We start from the raw sequence: 19,609 nt of genomic DNA on the forward strand, positions 1-19,609 counted from the left end.
GTATTAGATTTTTAGTGACAGTTAATAATAATTAATTAACTAATTTTATTTTGATTTGATAGTTCTATATATAAATATTATTCACAGATATATATAAAAAATATTCCGGTGCACATTAGAGACTTTTGCGTAGTTCAAACTCTCATCATTATGATTTTTACTTTTATTTTTATTTTCATTTTTATATAGGCATATGCACTGGACACATTTAGCTAATAACACCAGTTTTGTCCCATTTAATACATGTATTGTCTTACGGGCATTCTTTGATGACAAGGTCTGTTCAACCTTAGGGACGTGTAATAGTGACCAGGGATAAGTTAGACAAATTTGTCATTATCAGCCCCATTTGTTTAACATATTAGTAGTTGACCCGAGCATATAAAATTAACATACACAGTTTTTTTAACTTTAATGAGTTTTTAACAAACATTGTTTAATCTAGACACATTTATTGTTGATAAGTCCATGATAGGGTTGTAGGTATTTAGTGGAGATAGGGCAAGATCCATGTTTTTAAATGTTACTAACGATTGTGCATTAAAACAAGCCGGTTTTTAAACATTTTTTTTAAGCAATTCTGAGGAAATTTGCATGTGATTAATTTTAATTGGGAAATTGTTAATGGAATAATTGTTACCCTATTTAATAGGGAGGTTGTGTTAACTTAGTGCTTTGTTTTTGTCTGAGGAAGGAAGGATAAGTGCTTGTTTAAAATAAAAGTTCTAACGTTACACTACAAAGTTATCGTTGCTCCATTTCTACTGATTACTGGATTTTTACAGTGCTTGTATCGCATTTGTGCAGGACTTTTTGCTGGTGGCGTGTTCCCTTGGCTTTTTTGAAATGTAGAAAATGATTGCTGCCTTTTGTCTTTATGTTTGTTTATTTGAACAACTACAGTACTGCACAACATTATATGTAATACTGAAATAATTCATTTTGATTTAATATTGTGTTCATTTCAGAGAAATGCAGTCTGCTTACTCACTCACTTCAATATTTAATTAAAAAAAGTAACTAACTTGTCACTTTTAGTGGAAAAGTTTCTGCAGACAGCCATCACCTTGGTCAATTCAAAAATCACTTAATGCAGTGACTTTTCCTTTCAGTCATGTAAGTTTACTGTACAGTAGTTTGTTGTAATATCTAACCACTGACAAGTTGATTACTTATAATTAACCACTGATAAGTTGATTATTATTTATAATTATTCCACTTACATGGTGTTATCTGAAAACTGTTTTGTTGTCATTGAAGTCAGGTATTTATGCCCTAAGATCATTTTGAGCTCTGTTTTTGTTATGCATGATTGCTAAGCCTGTCTCACTGTCATTTGCTGTGTATTTGCTCTAACATGCAATGCTAATTGTTTGTGTCTTTCTGCTTTTCCCGGTTAGGGGTTGCCACAGCGGAACTCCGGTCCGCTAATGATTGACAGTAGAGTTTTACATGCTGGCTTGCCGGGCCTAACATACAACCTTCAACAAAGGAATGCCCGTACATGCATGTCGCCACACAGAAGACACTCTAACTGAGAATCGAACAGGCAATGTCTAACTGTGAGGCGACAATGCTACCGCAGCACCACCACCGCAGTAATGCTAATAAAATCCATTAATAAGTACACAGTGCCGGAGATGTAGCCCATGTGCCGTTCATTTACTGTGCCTATCAGATGACATGATCTACAGATAACACTCATACAAACATCCACATGTGCTTTACTATCATATGTGTAACATCAGCTTTATCTTTAACTGTGGCTTTATTAAAGAGCTTATAACTAAGCATGTTACATTTAAACTACAGTGAAGAAAGAAAGTAAAAATGGATGAAAACAAAGTCAGAAAATCATAATTAAATAGCAATACTGATTAAATAAATTATTAAATTAAATAACAATTAATTAGTAATGTGTTTATTATTAATTATTTATTAACAATAATTAATTTATAATTAAATAGCTGTACTTTGTAGTAGGTCATAAGTAAAGTGAAGTAGTAAAACTACTGAAGTATAGCTTATGGCCCAAGATATGGACATAAGGGAGAAACTAGAAAAAAATATATACCACAGATGACAACTTATAAAACTCTGCCTTTAAAATAAACACCAATAAAATGAAATAATAAAGTAACACTGAATTAGTAGGAAAAGGCAGGTATAAAATATCAAATGCAAATAGAATTAATTATGAAATACTCAATGTTCATGAAATCAGAAAGTTGTCAAAATCAAAATGAAGGTCTCAAAATATGTCCAATAAAATATAATAGCTAAGTCACATACAATGATGTAAAAAAGTGGGCATTTACCTGTACTAATAATATCAACTGCCAAATAATTGCTGCTAACTAACAAACAAAAGATGAAGCTAGAATAACATAAACTGAGATTAAATGTTTCCAAATTCCCATTAGCCATAATATATACTTATATCCATCAGTAAAATAGGCAGAGAATAAAAATCAAAACATCGTACCATCATGAGACAGTCACAATTTAAATTACCTTTATGAATAAGGCTTGACCTGTCAACAGTCAGTTGTCAGCCGCCATAATGATGAAGTGTCAAGTCTAGAGGAAGATGAATCCACAGTTCATGCATATGTATTAGAAAAGATATCTAGACCAGAATGAAACCAGGCAGATAAATATTCAAAGATGAAGACATGGGCTTTCAAAATAAGAAAAAGACAGTCATGGAATTGCTCTGTGCAAAGGTCTCATAGCTCTCAATGCCACAGAACTAGTGAAGACAGTACAACAAGCTAAATAGCATTCAGACACATAAGATAAAACAATCAGGATGATTAACTGTCCACAAATAATATATGAAGTATAGTCAGACAGAAGGAAATAAAATGACAGTCTGCTCTCTGATGTTGCAGGATGAAGCCACAACTATGACAGAGATGAGTTTAGTGGCCTTAGTACTTGAGAAGGTATACAGGGAGGGTGGAAGCAAGTAGCTTATGCCAATTTGCCCATCCAGAGGTGATGTAATTGGTCCAGTCTGCTGCTGCAGTGAACCCCATTGTGAAGCGGGAGCTCTGCCAAGCTGTAAAATGCAGTAACTATTCACAGATCATGTGCAGGAGTATGGACATGTCATATATATATATTTTAGCCATCAAGGCTTGAAAACCTGGGCTATTAAACAGAAAATCATGATGGCTTCCTGGATGCTTGCTTCCCATGATTGGTGCTTATCCTAAACTGGAATGAATGGGCCATTAAGTTTTAGTAGGACTTATGGTTGCCGACAATGAACATAAAAATTATGCAAAAATGAATCAGCTCTACAGAAAAAAACAGCAAACTAATAGAAAATGCCAAATGTATGAGAAAAAAAAATTCTGTCATTGCTAACAATAAAATCATTCATGTAGTAATAATGTTTAGAACTTCTTTCATATAACTTGTTTCAGCCATGCTTATAACCAGATTCGTATGACTACATTATGTACTTCTCAGTCTTTTTTAAATGTTCTTCATAGTGCTTTTATATTGTTACTATAAAATACCCTGAAACAAGGGACATACACTAAATTAAACAGTTATATAACAGCCACTTCTTTAGCAAATCACAGAGCCTGCACTTCAATTATGGGCACCAAAGGTTTCAAACAAAACAAATTATTAATTTTGATGAAATTAAAAGAATCAATAATGTTTAGTATTATAGCCATATTATACCACTCACGGTGACTGGTACATTATTGGCCACCTTTATAAACCAGGTGAAAATATAAAAGCTTTTAGTTATCCAGATGCCTGTTTTGTCATGTAGTTTATCTCCAACCCAAAGATAATAAGCAACCCAGATCCTGTAGGAGTATTGCAAAGCTATTATCCTTAAAAAGCCAGATCCAGAAATTCTACAACCACCTTATATTCACAGCTAAAACATACATACATACATACATACATACAAATATTTCAAGAACAGGCATTAATGCCCTTCTAGTTTGCCAATATACAAAAACACTTGTTCCCATAATAAGTGTCCAGGCTGTTATAAAAAATATCTAAACTAGTATTTGCTTTAATGTATTTTGGTAGTCTGCTCTATGCATCAGCTACTCTGTCAGAGAACCAATCAGTACACTTCTCATTCCTATAGTCTTCTACATAGGTTGTCTGATGATTCTCTAGTACATTTTGATAACCCCAAACATTCCCAGAGGTAGTTGTCTTTAAATGCCATATATACCTAAATAAGATTCCCTCTTAGATATCTGTAAGATATACTGTACAGGTTCTGATATTTTAGTCTTTCATAATAACTTAAATTTACACATCCATGGATGTCCTTGCTGTATTTCCGCTGTACTCTTTCCAGTTTACTCATGCTTGTTTTATTATAGGGTTTCCATATTGTTATTCCATACTCAAGTTTGGGTCTAATGTATCTAACAAACAATGACTTCATTATTTTTGATTTCCTAGGCTAAACATAGGATTAATTTAATTACCACACTCTCAATCACTAACATATAGACATCTTTCCTCTTTTACAGCGCTTAGTGAGGCCTTGATGTTCTTTATGTGTTTGCTTTAACACTTTGGCATGTGGTAAAGATGGTACAGCTACCCTGTCCTGGTACAGTACCAAACCATCATACTTAGACAATAGTGCTCTGACTTTGATGACTAAGATGGCTGCACACTGACCAACAGCTTGACTTCAGCTCTCCCAGTTTGAAGACAGAAACTGAGAAAAAGGAGTGCCATTATAACTGTTTTTGGGGTAAAATTCAGTTATGGGCTATAAGTGCACTGCCTGGATGCCAGCAAAGAAGACATTTGGAAAACTTATAAGAAAATCAGCCAGAAAAGGTGAAGAGAAATCATAGCCTGGGAAGGATTCTGCAACTGTTGAGCAGAAAACAGTTCAAGCTTCAGCTTTGGATCAAGAGATGCCTTCAAGTAATTTAGAGAAAAAACTAAATCAAATATATTTAGAGGTGATTAAAATAAATGAAACATTGAAGTAATATATTAATTCACATAACAAAATCCTGGAAAAACTAAAATCTTTAACTAAACATTCAGAAGAACTAATAAAACTGTAAAAAATCAGACGCTGAAATAAAGAAAAAGATGGCTGAGTATGAAGCTTGTCAAGAAGATATGATTCAAAATATAATAGAGTTAGAAGACAGGACATACAGAGAAAACTCAAGATTTTCTGCTGTACCAGAGAAACTTGAAGAAACAGGCTGTATTTATTTTATGAAAGCACAATAAGCAGGATTTAATTGAAAGGGCACATCGAGTGTATGCTCCAAACCTGGTCACGAGAAAGCAACTAAGACCTATATTAGTAAAGATGCAATCATGCCAACAGAAATAGTTGAATCTGACCAAACTGTGGTACAAGGGAAAAGTATTAAAAACTGGAGACATCAGAGGTTTTGTAGAGAATGATTATTCATTGTATACCAGGCAGAAGAGAAGTAAAATTTATCCCAGCCATCAGGGAATGTCAAGAGGCAGATGTGATAGTCAAGCTGCTGTATCCAGCTGTCTTCAGAATATTTTTCCTGAAAGACTGAAGACATCCTTTGATGCTGAATAGGCTAAAGAAGAAATTAAAAAAATGTATCCAACAAAAAAGTGAACAAGCATGTAGAATGGGATCTGCTTCTCATTCTTCTGACAGTAAAGTTCACAGAGATATTTTAGCAGTGAAACTCTTTCCAATGTTCCAAAGGAAAATGTATGAGAGACAGAAAGAAGCACAGGGGGTGATTAGAAGAATCAGGACTACCTTGGATTTCAACCACGGTCTGGTTTTGGGAGATGGAAATGAACACAAAGAAGACCAGCAACACTGAAATTAGTGAATAAATAAGACCATAGGATCATAGGAAGTTACTAGGCTATTGGTCCTGAGGACCTTATAAGCCTAGCCAAGAATTTATCCCATGTTCCAGCAAGTCAGCACCCTATGCCACTGTCCAGCAGGGACACAGGTGGAAACCCAGGGGTGTATTTTCTGTTCCCCATCCAGTTATCCAGGTTGAACTTAAAAAGGGTTAATGAAGTACTCTGCTTGACGTGGAGAGGGAGTCTATTCCACAAAATAGGGTGTCTCTGGGACACAAATCTGTTCTACCAACAAGTCCTATTGATGTCACAGACCAGGCTGAGGTTGCATATGTGGGTTACTCAAGTGGAGCTTAACTTGCAGATATGCAGCAGTCCCATAAGGGTGGGGTCTGAGATTGCTTTGTATGCCATACAGAGATCACCTCTGACGAGTCTGTAGGAGACTTAGTAGAGGGACAGGGCCTTTAGCCTGTCCATGTATGGTAGATGTTTGAGGCCCTGGCTTCCACTGGTGAGGAACCTCTGTGGTCTCCCCAGCTGCTGCATGTGCCTTGTGAGGTACATGCCGAAAGGGGCATTGTACTTAATAATGGGTCTTATAAGGGAAGAATACAGGGATGTTATAACCACCTTGTCCCTGGATGAGATATTCAAAAACCATAAGAACAATGACAAAAAAATAACCACGCTCTGGAGCTGAAAACTGCTGCAATTTATTGTCTTCTGGTACCTTGGCTATATAAGCCTTCACAGGAATAAATTCACAACATACAGCAGTACTTTTTATAGAAACATCAATTAAATAATTAATCAATTAACTTTTTTTTAACTTTTTTTAAAAAGTTTTTTTAAAGAACCATGATACATTACATTTCCACATATTTATAAACTGAGATTCATTTCTAAATTCAAGCCCCTAGGGCAAGTGTGCCAAAATCCAGTATAAATCTGCTTTCCAAATTTAATAGCTTTTGAGCATAATTACCACCATTTATATAATCAGGTTTAGCCAATACACAAAAAAAGAGAGATTCAGTAACTCCCCCATGAACTGTATGAAAGTGTTCAGAAATAGGGTTATCCAACCTACAATTCCTAACATCACCTAAATGCTCAAGAATACGCATTTTTACTTTACTTCTGGTTTGACCAATATACCATCTAGGGGGTATACAGCTACAACCCACAATATATACTACCCCACAAGATAGACAGTCAAATCTATCTGTAGCCACATATTTCACACCATTTATTACATCCCCTGATATATTCTTCACTTTCGAACATACTTTGCACTTTCCACACTTGAACATACCAATATTTTTTACCCTAGAATCAACATTATATCTCAATGGTGATGATGACGACCAAAAAATCTTCTTTGTAACTAAATTTTCACCTTTCTCTAAAGTTTTGAAAAGTGTGGTGGACAATTTATGGCCTATTGTCTGTTTTAATGATGAAGTAGGCCACTTATTTCCTAAAAATGTTACCTTTTCATATGGGAGGTTCCCAAATTTAAAAGAATTGCTTAGTTTGAGATATAATGTTGATATCAACCTGGGAACTCAAGTCCCTCACTACTGATTGTGTGCTTAGGACCTTATTATCAATGTCATAATTTGTAGGGAAGTCACTCTCCCAAAAGGGGATGATGATGCATTTTTTGGCATTCAGTTTGAGGCCATGTTTCTGGCACCAGTCATTTGTTTGGGTGAGACCCTCCTGGAGAATGTCCACATCACTAGGGGAATTGATGACAGCACCCAGCTTGCAGTCATCTACAAACTTGGTCAGCCAAAGCCAACTGGTTTTGGCCTGCACCTCAGAAAAGTATATCCCGAACATCAGAAACCCCAAGACTGATCCTTGGGGTACACATACTTGTTACGGGTCTACTGCTTGAGGTAAGCCAGTTTGCTACCCATCTGGCAACATATGGATTGATGCCTAGTTGAGAGAGTTTATCTATTATACCTGAGTGGGGAATAGTATTGAAAGCTTTGACCACATCAAAGTAAGCAGTGTGCATTATCTTCCCCTTGTCCATGGCCTTGGTGACTGTCTCAAAAATTTGACCAAATTTAACAGGTATGACCTTCCCTTGACAAAACCAAACTGTGTGGGATTGAATGTCCGGAGGTTGCCAATGTCCTTGTTAATGAAGTCCATGATAATCCTCTCCATGGCATTTCAGATCAGGAGAGATGATAAAGCACCAGTCACATTTGTAAAATATGACTTTGCAAGAAAAAAATGTCTGAAAAAGATTGGATTTTTGTTGACTTTGTCAAAACTTGAGGGTGAACTGTAAATCACAATCCCAACTTTATGATATTAATGTTTAGAAGGACAATAAAAGGGAAAAAAGTAACTAGTAAAACATTTTTTATTCTTTCTAGTATTTGTATAAAAGTGTGGTCTTTCATAGACAATATAACTTTTTGACATAAAATGTTAATTCAGCTTATTTATTACTTACTCATACGTAATTCCCTGGCCCTCAGAAAATGAACTATACATGGATTTTACTTCTTTGCCCATAGCATAAAGTGTTTACCTAGATATCTTCAGTTTCTTTATGCAGTTTTCTGCAGTTCCAAAATGTGTGAATATTTTGTCTCCATGATGGTCAGGTGAATGGCTTCATTAAGCGGAATGGTTTTGTGGTTTAAGGTTGTTCATTTTTAGTAAATGCGCAGTTATTTGAAGCTAAAAGGCTATGTAATGTGGTCAAAAATCTTACCTTCCCCAGCCTTTCTATTAGTTCATCAACCCTAGGCATTGAGTAGCTGTGAAGGTTCAAAATGCTATTTAACTTGTTAGAATAATTAAATAATGTAATGGTCCCATCAGGTTCTGGAACTGTAACACTGTGAGGCAGTTCTATTCACTTTATTATTCCTCTTAAGCATTTTTTTACTTTCGCCATCATAGCCTTTCTCTTTGACTTTGGTGTTCTGTAAGGTTTATTTATTTATTTATTTATTATCCAGGTAAGGGCACTGGTCAAAGGATCATTTTGAAACATGACCAAGTCCACTGGCACAATATATACAGAAAGTTTTTAATATTTAGTTAGTTAGTTAGTTAGTTAGTTAGTTAGTTAGTTAGTTAGTTAGTTAGTTTTTTTTATTATATATTTTTACAATGCAATAACTGTAGCAGATTCAATCTCCTTAACAGAAAATACACGTTAATAACATACAAGAAAAATGGCAACAGCCATTTACAGAACATTAAAATATTCAATCATATGTGCAAAGAATTACATAATAGGCCACGGTGGTGCAGTGTTTAGCGTTGTCGCCTCACAGCAAGAGGTTCTCCGGTTCGATTTTCTGCTGGAGCACCTTCTGTGCAGAGTCTGCATGTCCTCCTCATGGTTGAGTGAATTTAAAGACATGCAGGTAGGTGCATGTGTGGGTCTGCCTTCTTTGAAGGTTGGGTACTGGGCTGGCAGCTCGACACTGTAAAAATTCACTGCCAATCATTAGCGGACCGGAGTTCCGCTGTGGCAAACCTTAACCAGGAAAAGCCGAAAGACAGTTTTATGTGCAAAGAATTACACAATACTAAGGAATGTAACATGACTAGTTATGGAAAAAGAAGATACCATGTGTCATTGGCCACACAAAGTGTGGGTGCTGTATTTTATAAATATTTGTCTTACAATGCTGTAAGTAAGATATGCATATGTGTTAAAACTGGTAGATAAAGAGTATCATTAGATGTGCACAGTACAGACAATGCATGAAATTCAGAATGGTTATCATGAGGGACAGTACCCCGTAAAATGTATAATAGGAAGGCCTGCCTGTTGCCATCCTCCATGTATAACCAACATGCCTTCAATTTACCGTATCTAGCCTTCTATCAGAAACAATATGCCCATAAATTCTGTTTCATTTATACCTTTACATTAGAAATAAAAACACTGAAATGTAAACTCAATAAAACACAAAACAAATCATATCGCCCTGATGTTGCTACTGTAATGAAGCATGTAAGGATGGTTGTTGCCCCCACCTTACCGCTACAGTTATTGTAAAATAACATTAAATTACATTAAAAATAAACACAGGAAACCATATAATAAAGGTACCAGTAGTTTTATTAAAATAAAAGCACAAATTAGTAATTCAGTGTCATAGATGTTCTTATTTATAGCAGTAAGGAAGAGTGTCATTTCAACAAGCACAAAGTGGCACAAAGCAGTAAGTTGTTGCAGTATATGTTAATTAAGGCAGCACACAACACAACACAAAGCTAGCACTATTAAAACTAATCAAATGTCCTTCAGTTCTCTGTGTCAAACTCCAAGGGAAAAAATCTTGGTATCTACCTACTGCCTTTCAATATAAGATACAATGAGGGTAGGTGGCAGACCCCCCCCCCCAGATTTTACATGCTAAAGCAAGTCTCCAATGTAGTTTTATTATTTTTTAACTGATACTGAAAACCAGCATCAGAATAAGTGATGCAAAAGTGTGTGTGTGTGTGTGGGGGGGGGGGGTATTTAGAGTGCCATGATTTCTTTTCACAAAGAGATTAAATCAGATATATAGCTATCAGTATAACAGTACAGTTTCTAAGTCTTAAGAAAAACAGTTATTGTCAGCTGAATGGTAGTGTTATAAAAGGTGGTTGTGCTCAAATGTTTGTGTTAACTTTGAGTTATGACAGGTTGTGATACATAATACACAGCAGTGGTTATAAATAAATGGAGGGGGTGGACATAAATAAGACAGCATTTTTTTCATCAGGTTTGCAATACATTTTATTGCTTATTTTTATGCACCATACCAAAGTATATGCACGTTTCAGAGGCAATAATGTGACAGATAAACATAAATGTACCTTCTCTCTTTCTCACAAGTCCAGACATGTTATAGCATGATACAAAGTAAATTTCTGTTATTTCTTTTATTTATATGCATCCTAAAGGGGCATTTATCAGCCTTTAATGTAGTGATAATTCACCAAATACATGATATGTTAATTAATAAATCAATTATATTTGTGAAGTTTTGCATGCATCAGCATGAGAAAGATGGATTCTTATAGCAGCCTGGTAATATATTTCATGAAATGTTGTATAACGACAGTAATACAAGGGAGGCTATTGTACATTCAGGTTATTCAATCTGTATTTTGATATTTAGTAGCATCAGTCAGTCACCAGTTCAGTCCCACTTCTGACAGTACAGAAGATGGGAACACCCAGAGCCCTGCAGACAGGCCATGGGCACTGCATTTCAGTAAAACCCACCTGTCTAAATTTACTGTAGTAGCATAAGGAAATCAATATCTGTGGCAAAAAGAGAGTGCCTTTATTAGAAATAATTTCTTTAGCGATAATCATCCAAGAGAATAACTGTCCCAGTTCCCTGGCAGCAGCCTTAGCATTAGCTTTGCATAGTGGCAGTGCTTCTGAAAAATGTATAACATAGTCCTTTATTAGCAGTAGTATATGCACTGATACTCATTGATAAAATTTACTGATGGCCCCAAGCTTTCCAAAAGCAGTATGTTCAAATGTCACCTCTATGATAGGCATTGAGATTAATGGACTGTGGAATCCAGGTTAGGGGTACATTTTTCTGGCTTTCTGGGCACAGACATTTTCTATTTCTCTTATTATGCCTGGTCAGTAAAATCTGACTAGTACTCTTGCCTTAGTGTTGTCCATGATGCCCTAACACTTGACTAGATGGTAGTTTCATCATTACTGTCCTGTAAGGTTTTGACACCAGCAGATGGTGTAGAATTTATTTTTCTCTTTATTTACTCTATATAAGAAGTAATTGTTAACTCAAAATATGGATATGGAGTAATGGAAGCTTCATGATCATTGTCCTTCCCTTCAGCCTTGGTTATGTTCTGTTAATCTACCCACTATGCTTTTTACAGTTTATGTGTCTTACCTATAACTCCACTAACTCAGCTCTGGGTAACTCTCTTCACTGGCTTGTCTTGAGGTAAAAGGTGTAGTTTCCTTGGCGAAGAAAACTGACCTGCAGATTCTTTCATGTCTTCCCTTATAAGGGATTATTCTAGACAACAATATTAGCTCTTATATATATATATATATATATATATATATATATATATATAGATACACACACACACACACACACACACACACACACACACACACACACACACACACACACACAAGCCTCTAGACTGCTCTTTTTTTAGGTTGCACACCCTCTGCCTTAGTGTGAGTGTACACTACCTTCTCAGCTTCTTTTCCTTTTCTGGGTTCACTTTTCTGTACAAAGTGTATCTCAGATCAAAATTTATCTTCAGTTTTATGCCTTTCCTTATAGCACTCTATTACTGAGTCAATCTGCTTGACACTAGCATAAACACTTGGAATCCCTTCATTCTCCCATGTAGCTTGTTTTAGTACTTCGTGTTGAATATCTTTACTTAGATGCCATACTTCTTCTATTTCTGTCTTAGTTTCTGTGCTAATTCACCTTGTAAGTCTCTATGCAGAATTCTGTTTTCTACTTACTCTAACATCAGGGTTTTCTCTCTTAGCTCCCCTTCATTTCATATACTCATGTCTCTTTCAGTTTTGTGTTTCGATTTCTCTCATTTCTCCATCACTGGGGCATATTTCTCATAACAGACAGGATCCCTTTTACTGACTTACCACAACCAAATTCTAACCCCCTTTTGTGGCTTCTAGACCAAGTCCCTTCCCCAGATTTTGATTTTAGACCACTGCATGAGTGTCACTGTCTTGCTCTTCCACTTTTCTTATAATGAACAAGAATATCAAGCTGTTGCTTTACATGTTTCTTACCAGGTGTGCCAGCATGCTACATTGAGTTTATGGATTCTTCCTATATATCCATATTTTGTTATACATGATTTTCTTTCTCTGGCTGCCAGAAATCAAGCAACCTACTTTTCCATTCAAACTCATTCTTTCCCTAAGGGTGATGAATTCCCCTCATATCCCCATTGCAAACATTAGGGAGGTTGGTGTTCTCAACAACATCCTGGCAATGAGAGTGTATTCTGTATGAAGACCTAATCTCTCTCCCCTTGGGTGGTGACATTGGCAACTGTTTCACCATAAAGCCACCTATGCCCCTATTTCATTTAGTACATGACCTTTTACATGACTGACAAGGGCTGCCATCACAGGTTTGCGTGGTCATGGCCACATCTTCCCTACATCAGCTTACACTTTGACACCATACCTACCCTCCAGCAGTAATTTGAAAGGGAGCAGCATCTTCAGCTGTCTAAGAAACCACCACTCCACCCCAACAAGGATGGGAGTGCCCATCTCTCAGAATAGACAATTAAGTGCACAGGGCCCTAATTGAACTCAGGTCACTTAGGGCATAGGATATTTTCCTTCTGCACCACCAATAAGGCTCCCTCTTTCTGCATTTTACATAGTGCTTTAAAAATGGGAAACTCATTTACTAATATTCGCCTCACAGTTAGATGTTGCCCGTTCGATTCTCAGTTAGAGCGTTTACTGTGTGTCGACATGCGTGAATGGGCGTTCCTTCATTGAAGGTTGTGCGTTAGGCCCGGCAAGCCAGCATGTAAAAATCTACTGCCAATCATTAGCGGACCGGAGTTCCGCTGTGGCGACCCCTAACCGGGAAAAGCCAAAAGACACAAAGTCAAGTCAGCAGTTACAGCCACTGGATATGACAGTTTTCCTAGAACTGTTTGAATTTCTACATGTGTGGGGGGTTATTGTTTTCAGTCACTGTGAATGTATATTACCTGCATGTTGTGGTTATTAATAATGTTAGGATTCCATACTTTGGTATATTTGAAAAGGCTAATCATGCTTCATCTAGAGTCTATCAGAACTTAAACCTCCTTTCCTTCTAAAAATACAGTATATATATATATATATATATATCATTATCTTGGATGTAACTCAATGAGATTGTTGACTCAGTTATTCTAGATGTAATGTTATCACTCTGCATAAGAACAACTTCATTTTAGCATGCACTTCAAGTTTTCATTTATCTACTGCTAGCATGATCTCTTGAATTAGTATCACAAAACTTAGCAATATGGCTTCTTCCCATATTTGAAAAAATTAACACACTACTTGCAGCTTTTTGTTTCACAGAAGATGATATACTTCTTAGTATAACTTTAGTATTATAAGCAGAAGATTCATTTCAAAACAATGTGTCTTTAAATAATGTGTCCTACTAAAGTTGCTAACTTATCAGAGTTCTAGAATCACTTTGTAAAACTCATTTTCTTATATTACAAGGCAAAGGTCTTTTACATCAGTCTACGTATAAAATGTATAACAATTTAATTTTGTTGTTGATATCAAGTTCTAGTCATAGCTTTAAAATATATTAAGTAATGCATCTGTGGTCTTGCTAGCCTGTCAGCATTAGAAGTCCAGTTATAGCATTCTGTTCTTTGTATTTTAGAAGTTATTCCAACCCTGACCAAAAGTTTTTAGCTCCCTACTGAAATGTCAGCATTCAAAATACCGGGTGTCAAAAAGCTGAAAAAAAGGACTGAAAACACAGAAGAATGAATCTCGAAAATCACTCTTTTCCTTAAAACTTCTTTTTGCAGGGGGACAAGTACCCTGCACTCCTCATGTGTACTTGCCCCCCCCCAAAAAAAAAAAAAAAAAAAAAATATATATATATATATATATATATATATATATATATATATATATATATATATAATAGCTCCTCAGAGAAAAGGGAATATTCCAAGAAATGGCATCTCAGACTTGGTGTATACAAGGCTGATCTTTAAGCCATACAGTCTCCGCATTTTGGAACTTGCTCTAGCAGGTACCAACCTTTGAAATGGTTACCAGGTTTTTCCTTAAGTATGTCATAGTTTGAGAAGCCAGTTCCATGTCCATATAGCTTTTCAGTGCCTCTCCTTCCTCTGAGCTGGCAGAATATTTCAAAGTCTGCTCTGACCCATTTCTTTGTGGTAGCACAGAGCTTAAAAATACCAATTAAGATCCCAAGCCATACTGCTTAGTTGCTATTATTGTGGCAGACATAGTATTCTAGCTAGCACCCCAGTGCCACACCAGCAATCAGGGTAACAGGGCTATTTATATAGGACTAACTTCCAAATCACACTATGATGCATTGCAAACTGTCTAGTACTGCAGGCCAACAAGGGGCATTCTTTATTTTGGCATCATCCATTTAGCTGTCAATAAAGGTGCATTTGATGGAAATGTCAGGATTTCATATATATGTGCGTGTATACTTACTTCTGTAGGTAACTGCGATATAATTGGAAAAGCTGGACCTTTATAACAATCTGCTGCTATTGCATTCCGAGCCATCTGAAATAAGCACCAAAAAACTGACAGCAGTGAGAAAACATGTCTTTGTCACCTGATCTTATTACTTAGAATAAAATTTACTGCACACATTATAACCTCACTTATATGAGCAGAATGCAGCATCAGCTGGTGACTTATCATTCTGTGCTTCTAGTATTATACAGGTTCACCCCAAAATAATAATAATTGTTATTCAGCACTCTGATACCCGTTCACAGCTCCAAGCATCAGGTGTGTGCATGCATTATGTGTTAGATGATACCTGCGTGATAAGTGATTATCCACTGGTCATGTTTTTCCTCATTAATAAGGGGTAAAATAGAAACACTTTTTAATCATTTCATTTCAGTCACAGAATGCAACAAAAAATCTCTTGTTTTATTCTAATCGCTGGAACCTGTTAAGTCACTACCTCATACATTACATGTATGAAAATGACTTGAGGAATAATATATTTTTGTAGCCGAAGAATGGAAGCAACCCGTGGCTACTTAGGAAAATGAAATATCCCTGTTCAAATTAGATGTGTACTGAGACTGTGATATTAGCAAGTTGCAAGGTACAGTGTAGTGCCTTCCAGAAATAGTTACAGTTCAAAGGGTACCATGTTCCTGACTATAAAACATGTTTAACTTTTGGGAGGACATTATGTTCAAGTATAAAGTAACCTTCCTGTCACAACAATTTGCTTACACTGCTTGCACATGATTGCAATGTGAACTGTACTAATGCTCGTGAATGAGAACCACAAAACCAACAGTAAAACACTGCATGTTTTTCAAGTATATGTTTGCAGTGTGCTTACTTAATGATATGAACGTGCTGCATCTGTGCAACTACTCTGTACAAAAAACATGAAATCAGCAGAAAAGACCCATATACAAGCAGAACTGATTGCTTTACGTCAAGCAATAACACAAATTCATTCAAGTCCAGCTCCATCAAGATAAATCGGTGGAGCTTTCAATGCTATCCTATTAAAGTCCCATCAGACCTCTTTTTTCCAAAGTGTTCCTCGGGCATTCCTTTGAAATGTAATTACAGTGCAATATATATCACAGCAAGGCAAAGCAGGCTTCATACCAAGGGCTGAAATGGAGTGCAAATCAATACAAAAGTGATAAAAGTTGCTTTTTAAGTACTGAAAAAAAAATCTAAATCTAGGATCAAAGGCATGTAATACTTCCCCTTGCCATTTAAATCCATACCTTTCAAGTGTTAAACCAGCAGGTAAATAAATGCAGTGTCCTGTTACCACAACTGAAAAAAGAGAAAACAAAAACAGTGTTATTACAAAAACAAAGACACAGGTAGTACTATATCAAGACCCGCAAAAGAGCTGGGAGTGAGCAGACAGCGGTACTAATAGTGTGCCACACAATCCCAATGTCAACTAACAGTTTGTAAAGCGTCTTAAATTATATACGAGTGTCACCAACACAATCTGCCAGACACTGTTTCACTACAATCAGTCACAACTTACTTTTCTATATAATAATTTGCCTTTAGCTGGAAATTACACTTTTTCCTTATGTTCTGTGGTTCTACCACATCAGTCTTGTGCCAAATACATTATGATTTCTAATCATTTTTCAGCTGTGTCTTCCTTTATTGTGTTATACTACCAATGTCCTATTTGTGTCAATAGCCTTTACATGTATCAGCTTTAGAATTTCTGTGTCTTCATCACAGCTGATTAAGTATATAAAGCATTTTAAAAAGTACAGTAAAAATAGGTGACTATTCAAAGCCATTTAAGAAAATACGATCATGGCAAATGATGTGTGTATCTTTTGACCAAGAGAGACAGAGCATAATAAAATTAGAACAGTTTTACAAATTAATCCATAAGGGTGATCACTCAACAGCAACTTTAGCTGGTTTTACTCAAACTATATGCTCCACTAATGTTTTTATTCTGAAACAGAGGCTGGACCCTGCCCATCTTACTCATGTGTTTTAACCTGACTGTAACCCTAACTCTAGCCCTGCCTCTAATACTAATCCTAAACATGACATTTCCAAAAAAAGTCTTAGAAGCATCACTCCCAAGACAATAGTTGATCTTAGTTTTGTAACTGGGGTTTACTGAAATAGGTCTTTTTAATGGGCTACTAAGTGTTCAATGTTTTGTGATTCACTCTTACAAGTCATTTAGTGTTTTGTGATTCACTTTTTTTTTTCTGCCATTAGCGATTCCCTCTTTTGAGTTTTCTGCCTTTCATGTTGTAATTATAAATATGTGTGTCCATGTGTATACCGGGGGAGGGGGGGCACAGTCCTCCATATCAGGGACTGTAAGGGGGTGAAGCCACCCTGCAAATGTTTTTTAATGGCATTCTGGTTTGAGATTTGCTGCATTTACTTTTCAAACACACTTTATTTTTTACATGTGATGTTTGCCTAGTAACCTCCTATGAATATATGAACCTATGATTACAGGTTTCAAGTTTTCAGAAGGGAGCCAAGACAGTGTTAGATGAATACAGATTAGCCAGAGGTCAAATGCACAGTTTAGCAGTCAGCGTTTATTTAGAACATTCAATATGTGTGAACAGTGTGCAGTAATAGATTTACATGAAATGAATCCACTTTTTGTGCAGACCAGATCTGGCAGTTAGTTCATATGATTACATCTATCTGTTGTTAGTGAGTTAAGTACTATAGTCCAGAGTTTGATTCCATCAGTCTCTATTTGCCCTGCCTGAGAAAGTCACTTAACCAGAAAGTGTTCCTTGATGGCCCCTGAAAACATAGGCTTAACTAGCTAACCAATAAATGAACAAAATAAAAAAAATTAAATCAACCTTTCACTCAGCAATTTGAAGATGCAATATGCCAAAATGTAAGATTTCACTGCCTAACTCTTTAAGTGATCCTGCAATAAAGTCATTCTCAAATACATGAAACCATGACAGGAACTGAAACTGAAGTATTTCTTAATCTGATGACCATATTGGCTTGTGTTACACTGTGGTGAAGTTGCAGACACTGCCTCCCCATATAATGGGAATATATGTCTAGTACCACTGAATTTCAGGGGTTATCCTCATAACGTTGAACTGATCCTGATATGCTCTTAACTGTTCTATGGTAATTAACAAATGTGTAGTATTCTTTTGTGCAGACTTTAAAAAGATTTTGAATTTTTAGACTTTGCATCCATTCCAGACTGCACATGTCATTGAAGTTCTTACACTTAATGTAATTTGTGTTTCACTGTACAGCTTCATTTTCTGTGACGTTACTTGGGGAAACATGGCTGCCATTGTTAGCATTCCTTTTGCACTCAGAGTATTTAATTGTTTGTGTTTGTTTGTTTTACTTCTCTAGGGATTGTATTTCTCTCTGTCTCCTGAACAGTGGGACCAGTTTTGTGGCTGGATTTGCCATATTTTCTGTTCTTGGATTCATGGCATATGAACAAGGGGTACCAATCGCTGATGTTGCAGAGTCTGGTAGGTAATATGAGTATTATTTTGAAAGGAAAGGTGAAAGGGAAATATGAATTGTGTTATTACTCAATGTGTAACTTGGGGATTAAAATTATAATAAGTAAGAAGAGAGCTGGAATCCTATCTATAAATTATACTTAAGCAATAATCCAAGATTGGAGGTGGTAATGCAGGATTTAACCAGGGTTGGCATGGTTTGATCACAAGGGGAGAAGTCTGAGTGATTAAAAAAAGATAATCATAGATAAATCCTGCATTACCCACACACAGGAGTAGATTATTGCTATTATACAATGACATTATTTAAGAAGAAAATGTTTACTTTTCTAAATAATGTCATTACATAAAAGGATTTTAATGCTTATCTGCAGGCTTCTGGTAGTCTGCTGCATCCAAGGTATGCACTAGGCATGCTCTATGGGTACGTAGTACATTGCTGCCTTTGCCGCTCATCCTCCCCCCAAGTCTGCAGATGCATCTTTCATATAGACTGTGTATGGTCTGGTAGGATAAGTCTGTACAGATTTTGCCAGAATGTGGCACTGTTTGTCTTCACTCCATTAAAGTTTTGGTTTTCTGGCATATCATTGAGGAATAAAGCCACTAAAATTTTAGAGGTAGGTTGTATTTTTTGCAGCAGAAAATTAACAAGTATGTTGCTTGTTTATGTGCTTTCCAAAGGAAAAAGGTAGATAATTGTATTGATTACAATGGGTAGATTTATAAAATTAAAGCAGTAGAACCCCTCTCCTCTATTTACTTTGAACAGCTTTACTTCCACAACAGAACATTTCAGCTTAAGTGCGGGGGATTAATTTGCTACTAATAAGTTGAGAGTTGCTCCGAGTTTATTGTTATAGGTGCATTACAATTTCTTTCACTTGTGTCATCTTAAAAAGTGTTAGAAAAGCAATCTCATTACTTGCAAACTGATTAGATGTAAAGGTTAGCGCTGATGAGGGGAAGCAGG

General features: G+C 36.1%; 1 protein-coding gene across 1 annotated transcript in view; it reads left to right on the top strand.

The window, feature by feature from the left end:
* Positions 1-19,609, top strand: part of LOC122815716 (sodium- and chloride-dependent GABA transporter 2-like) — a 925,986-nt gene that overhangs the window by 721,147 nt on the left and 185,230 nt on the right. The window contains exon 9 of the mRNA XM_044088464.1: positions 18,518-18,642. Within this exon, the coding sequence (XP_043944399.1) occupies positions 18,518-18,642 (125 nt within the window). The remainder of the gene's footprint in view (positions 1-18,517; positions 18,643-19,609) is intronic.

The sequence above is a fragment of the Protopterus annectens genome, chromosome 11.part0 (assembly GCF_019279795.1).
Source record: "Protopterus annectens isolate FY-2018-M chromosome 11.part0, PAN1.0, whole genome shotgun sequence".
Taxonomy (NCBI): domain Eukaryota; kingdom Metazoa; phylum Chordata; order Ceratodontiformes; family Protopteridae; genus Protopterus; species Protopterus annectens.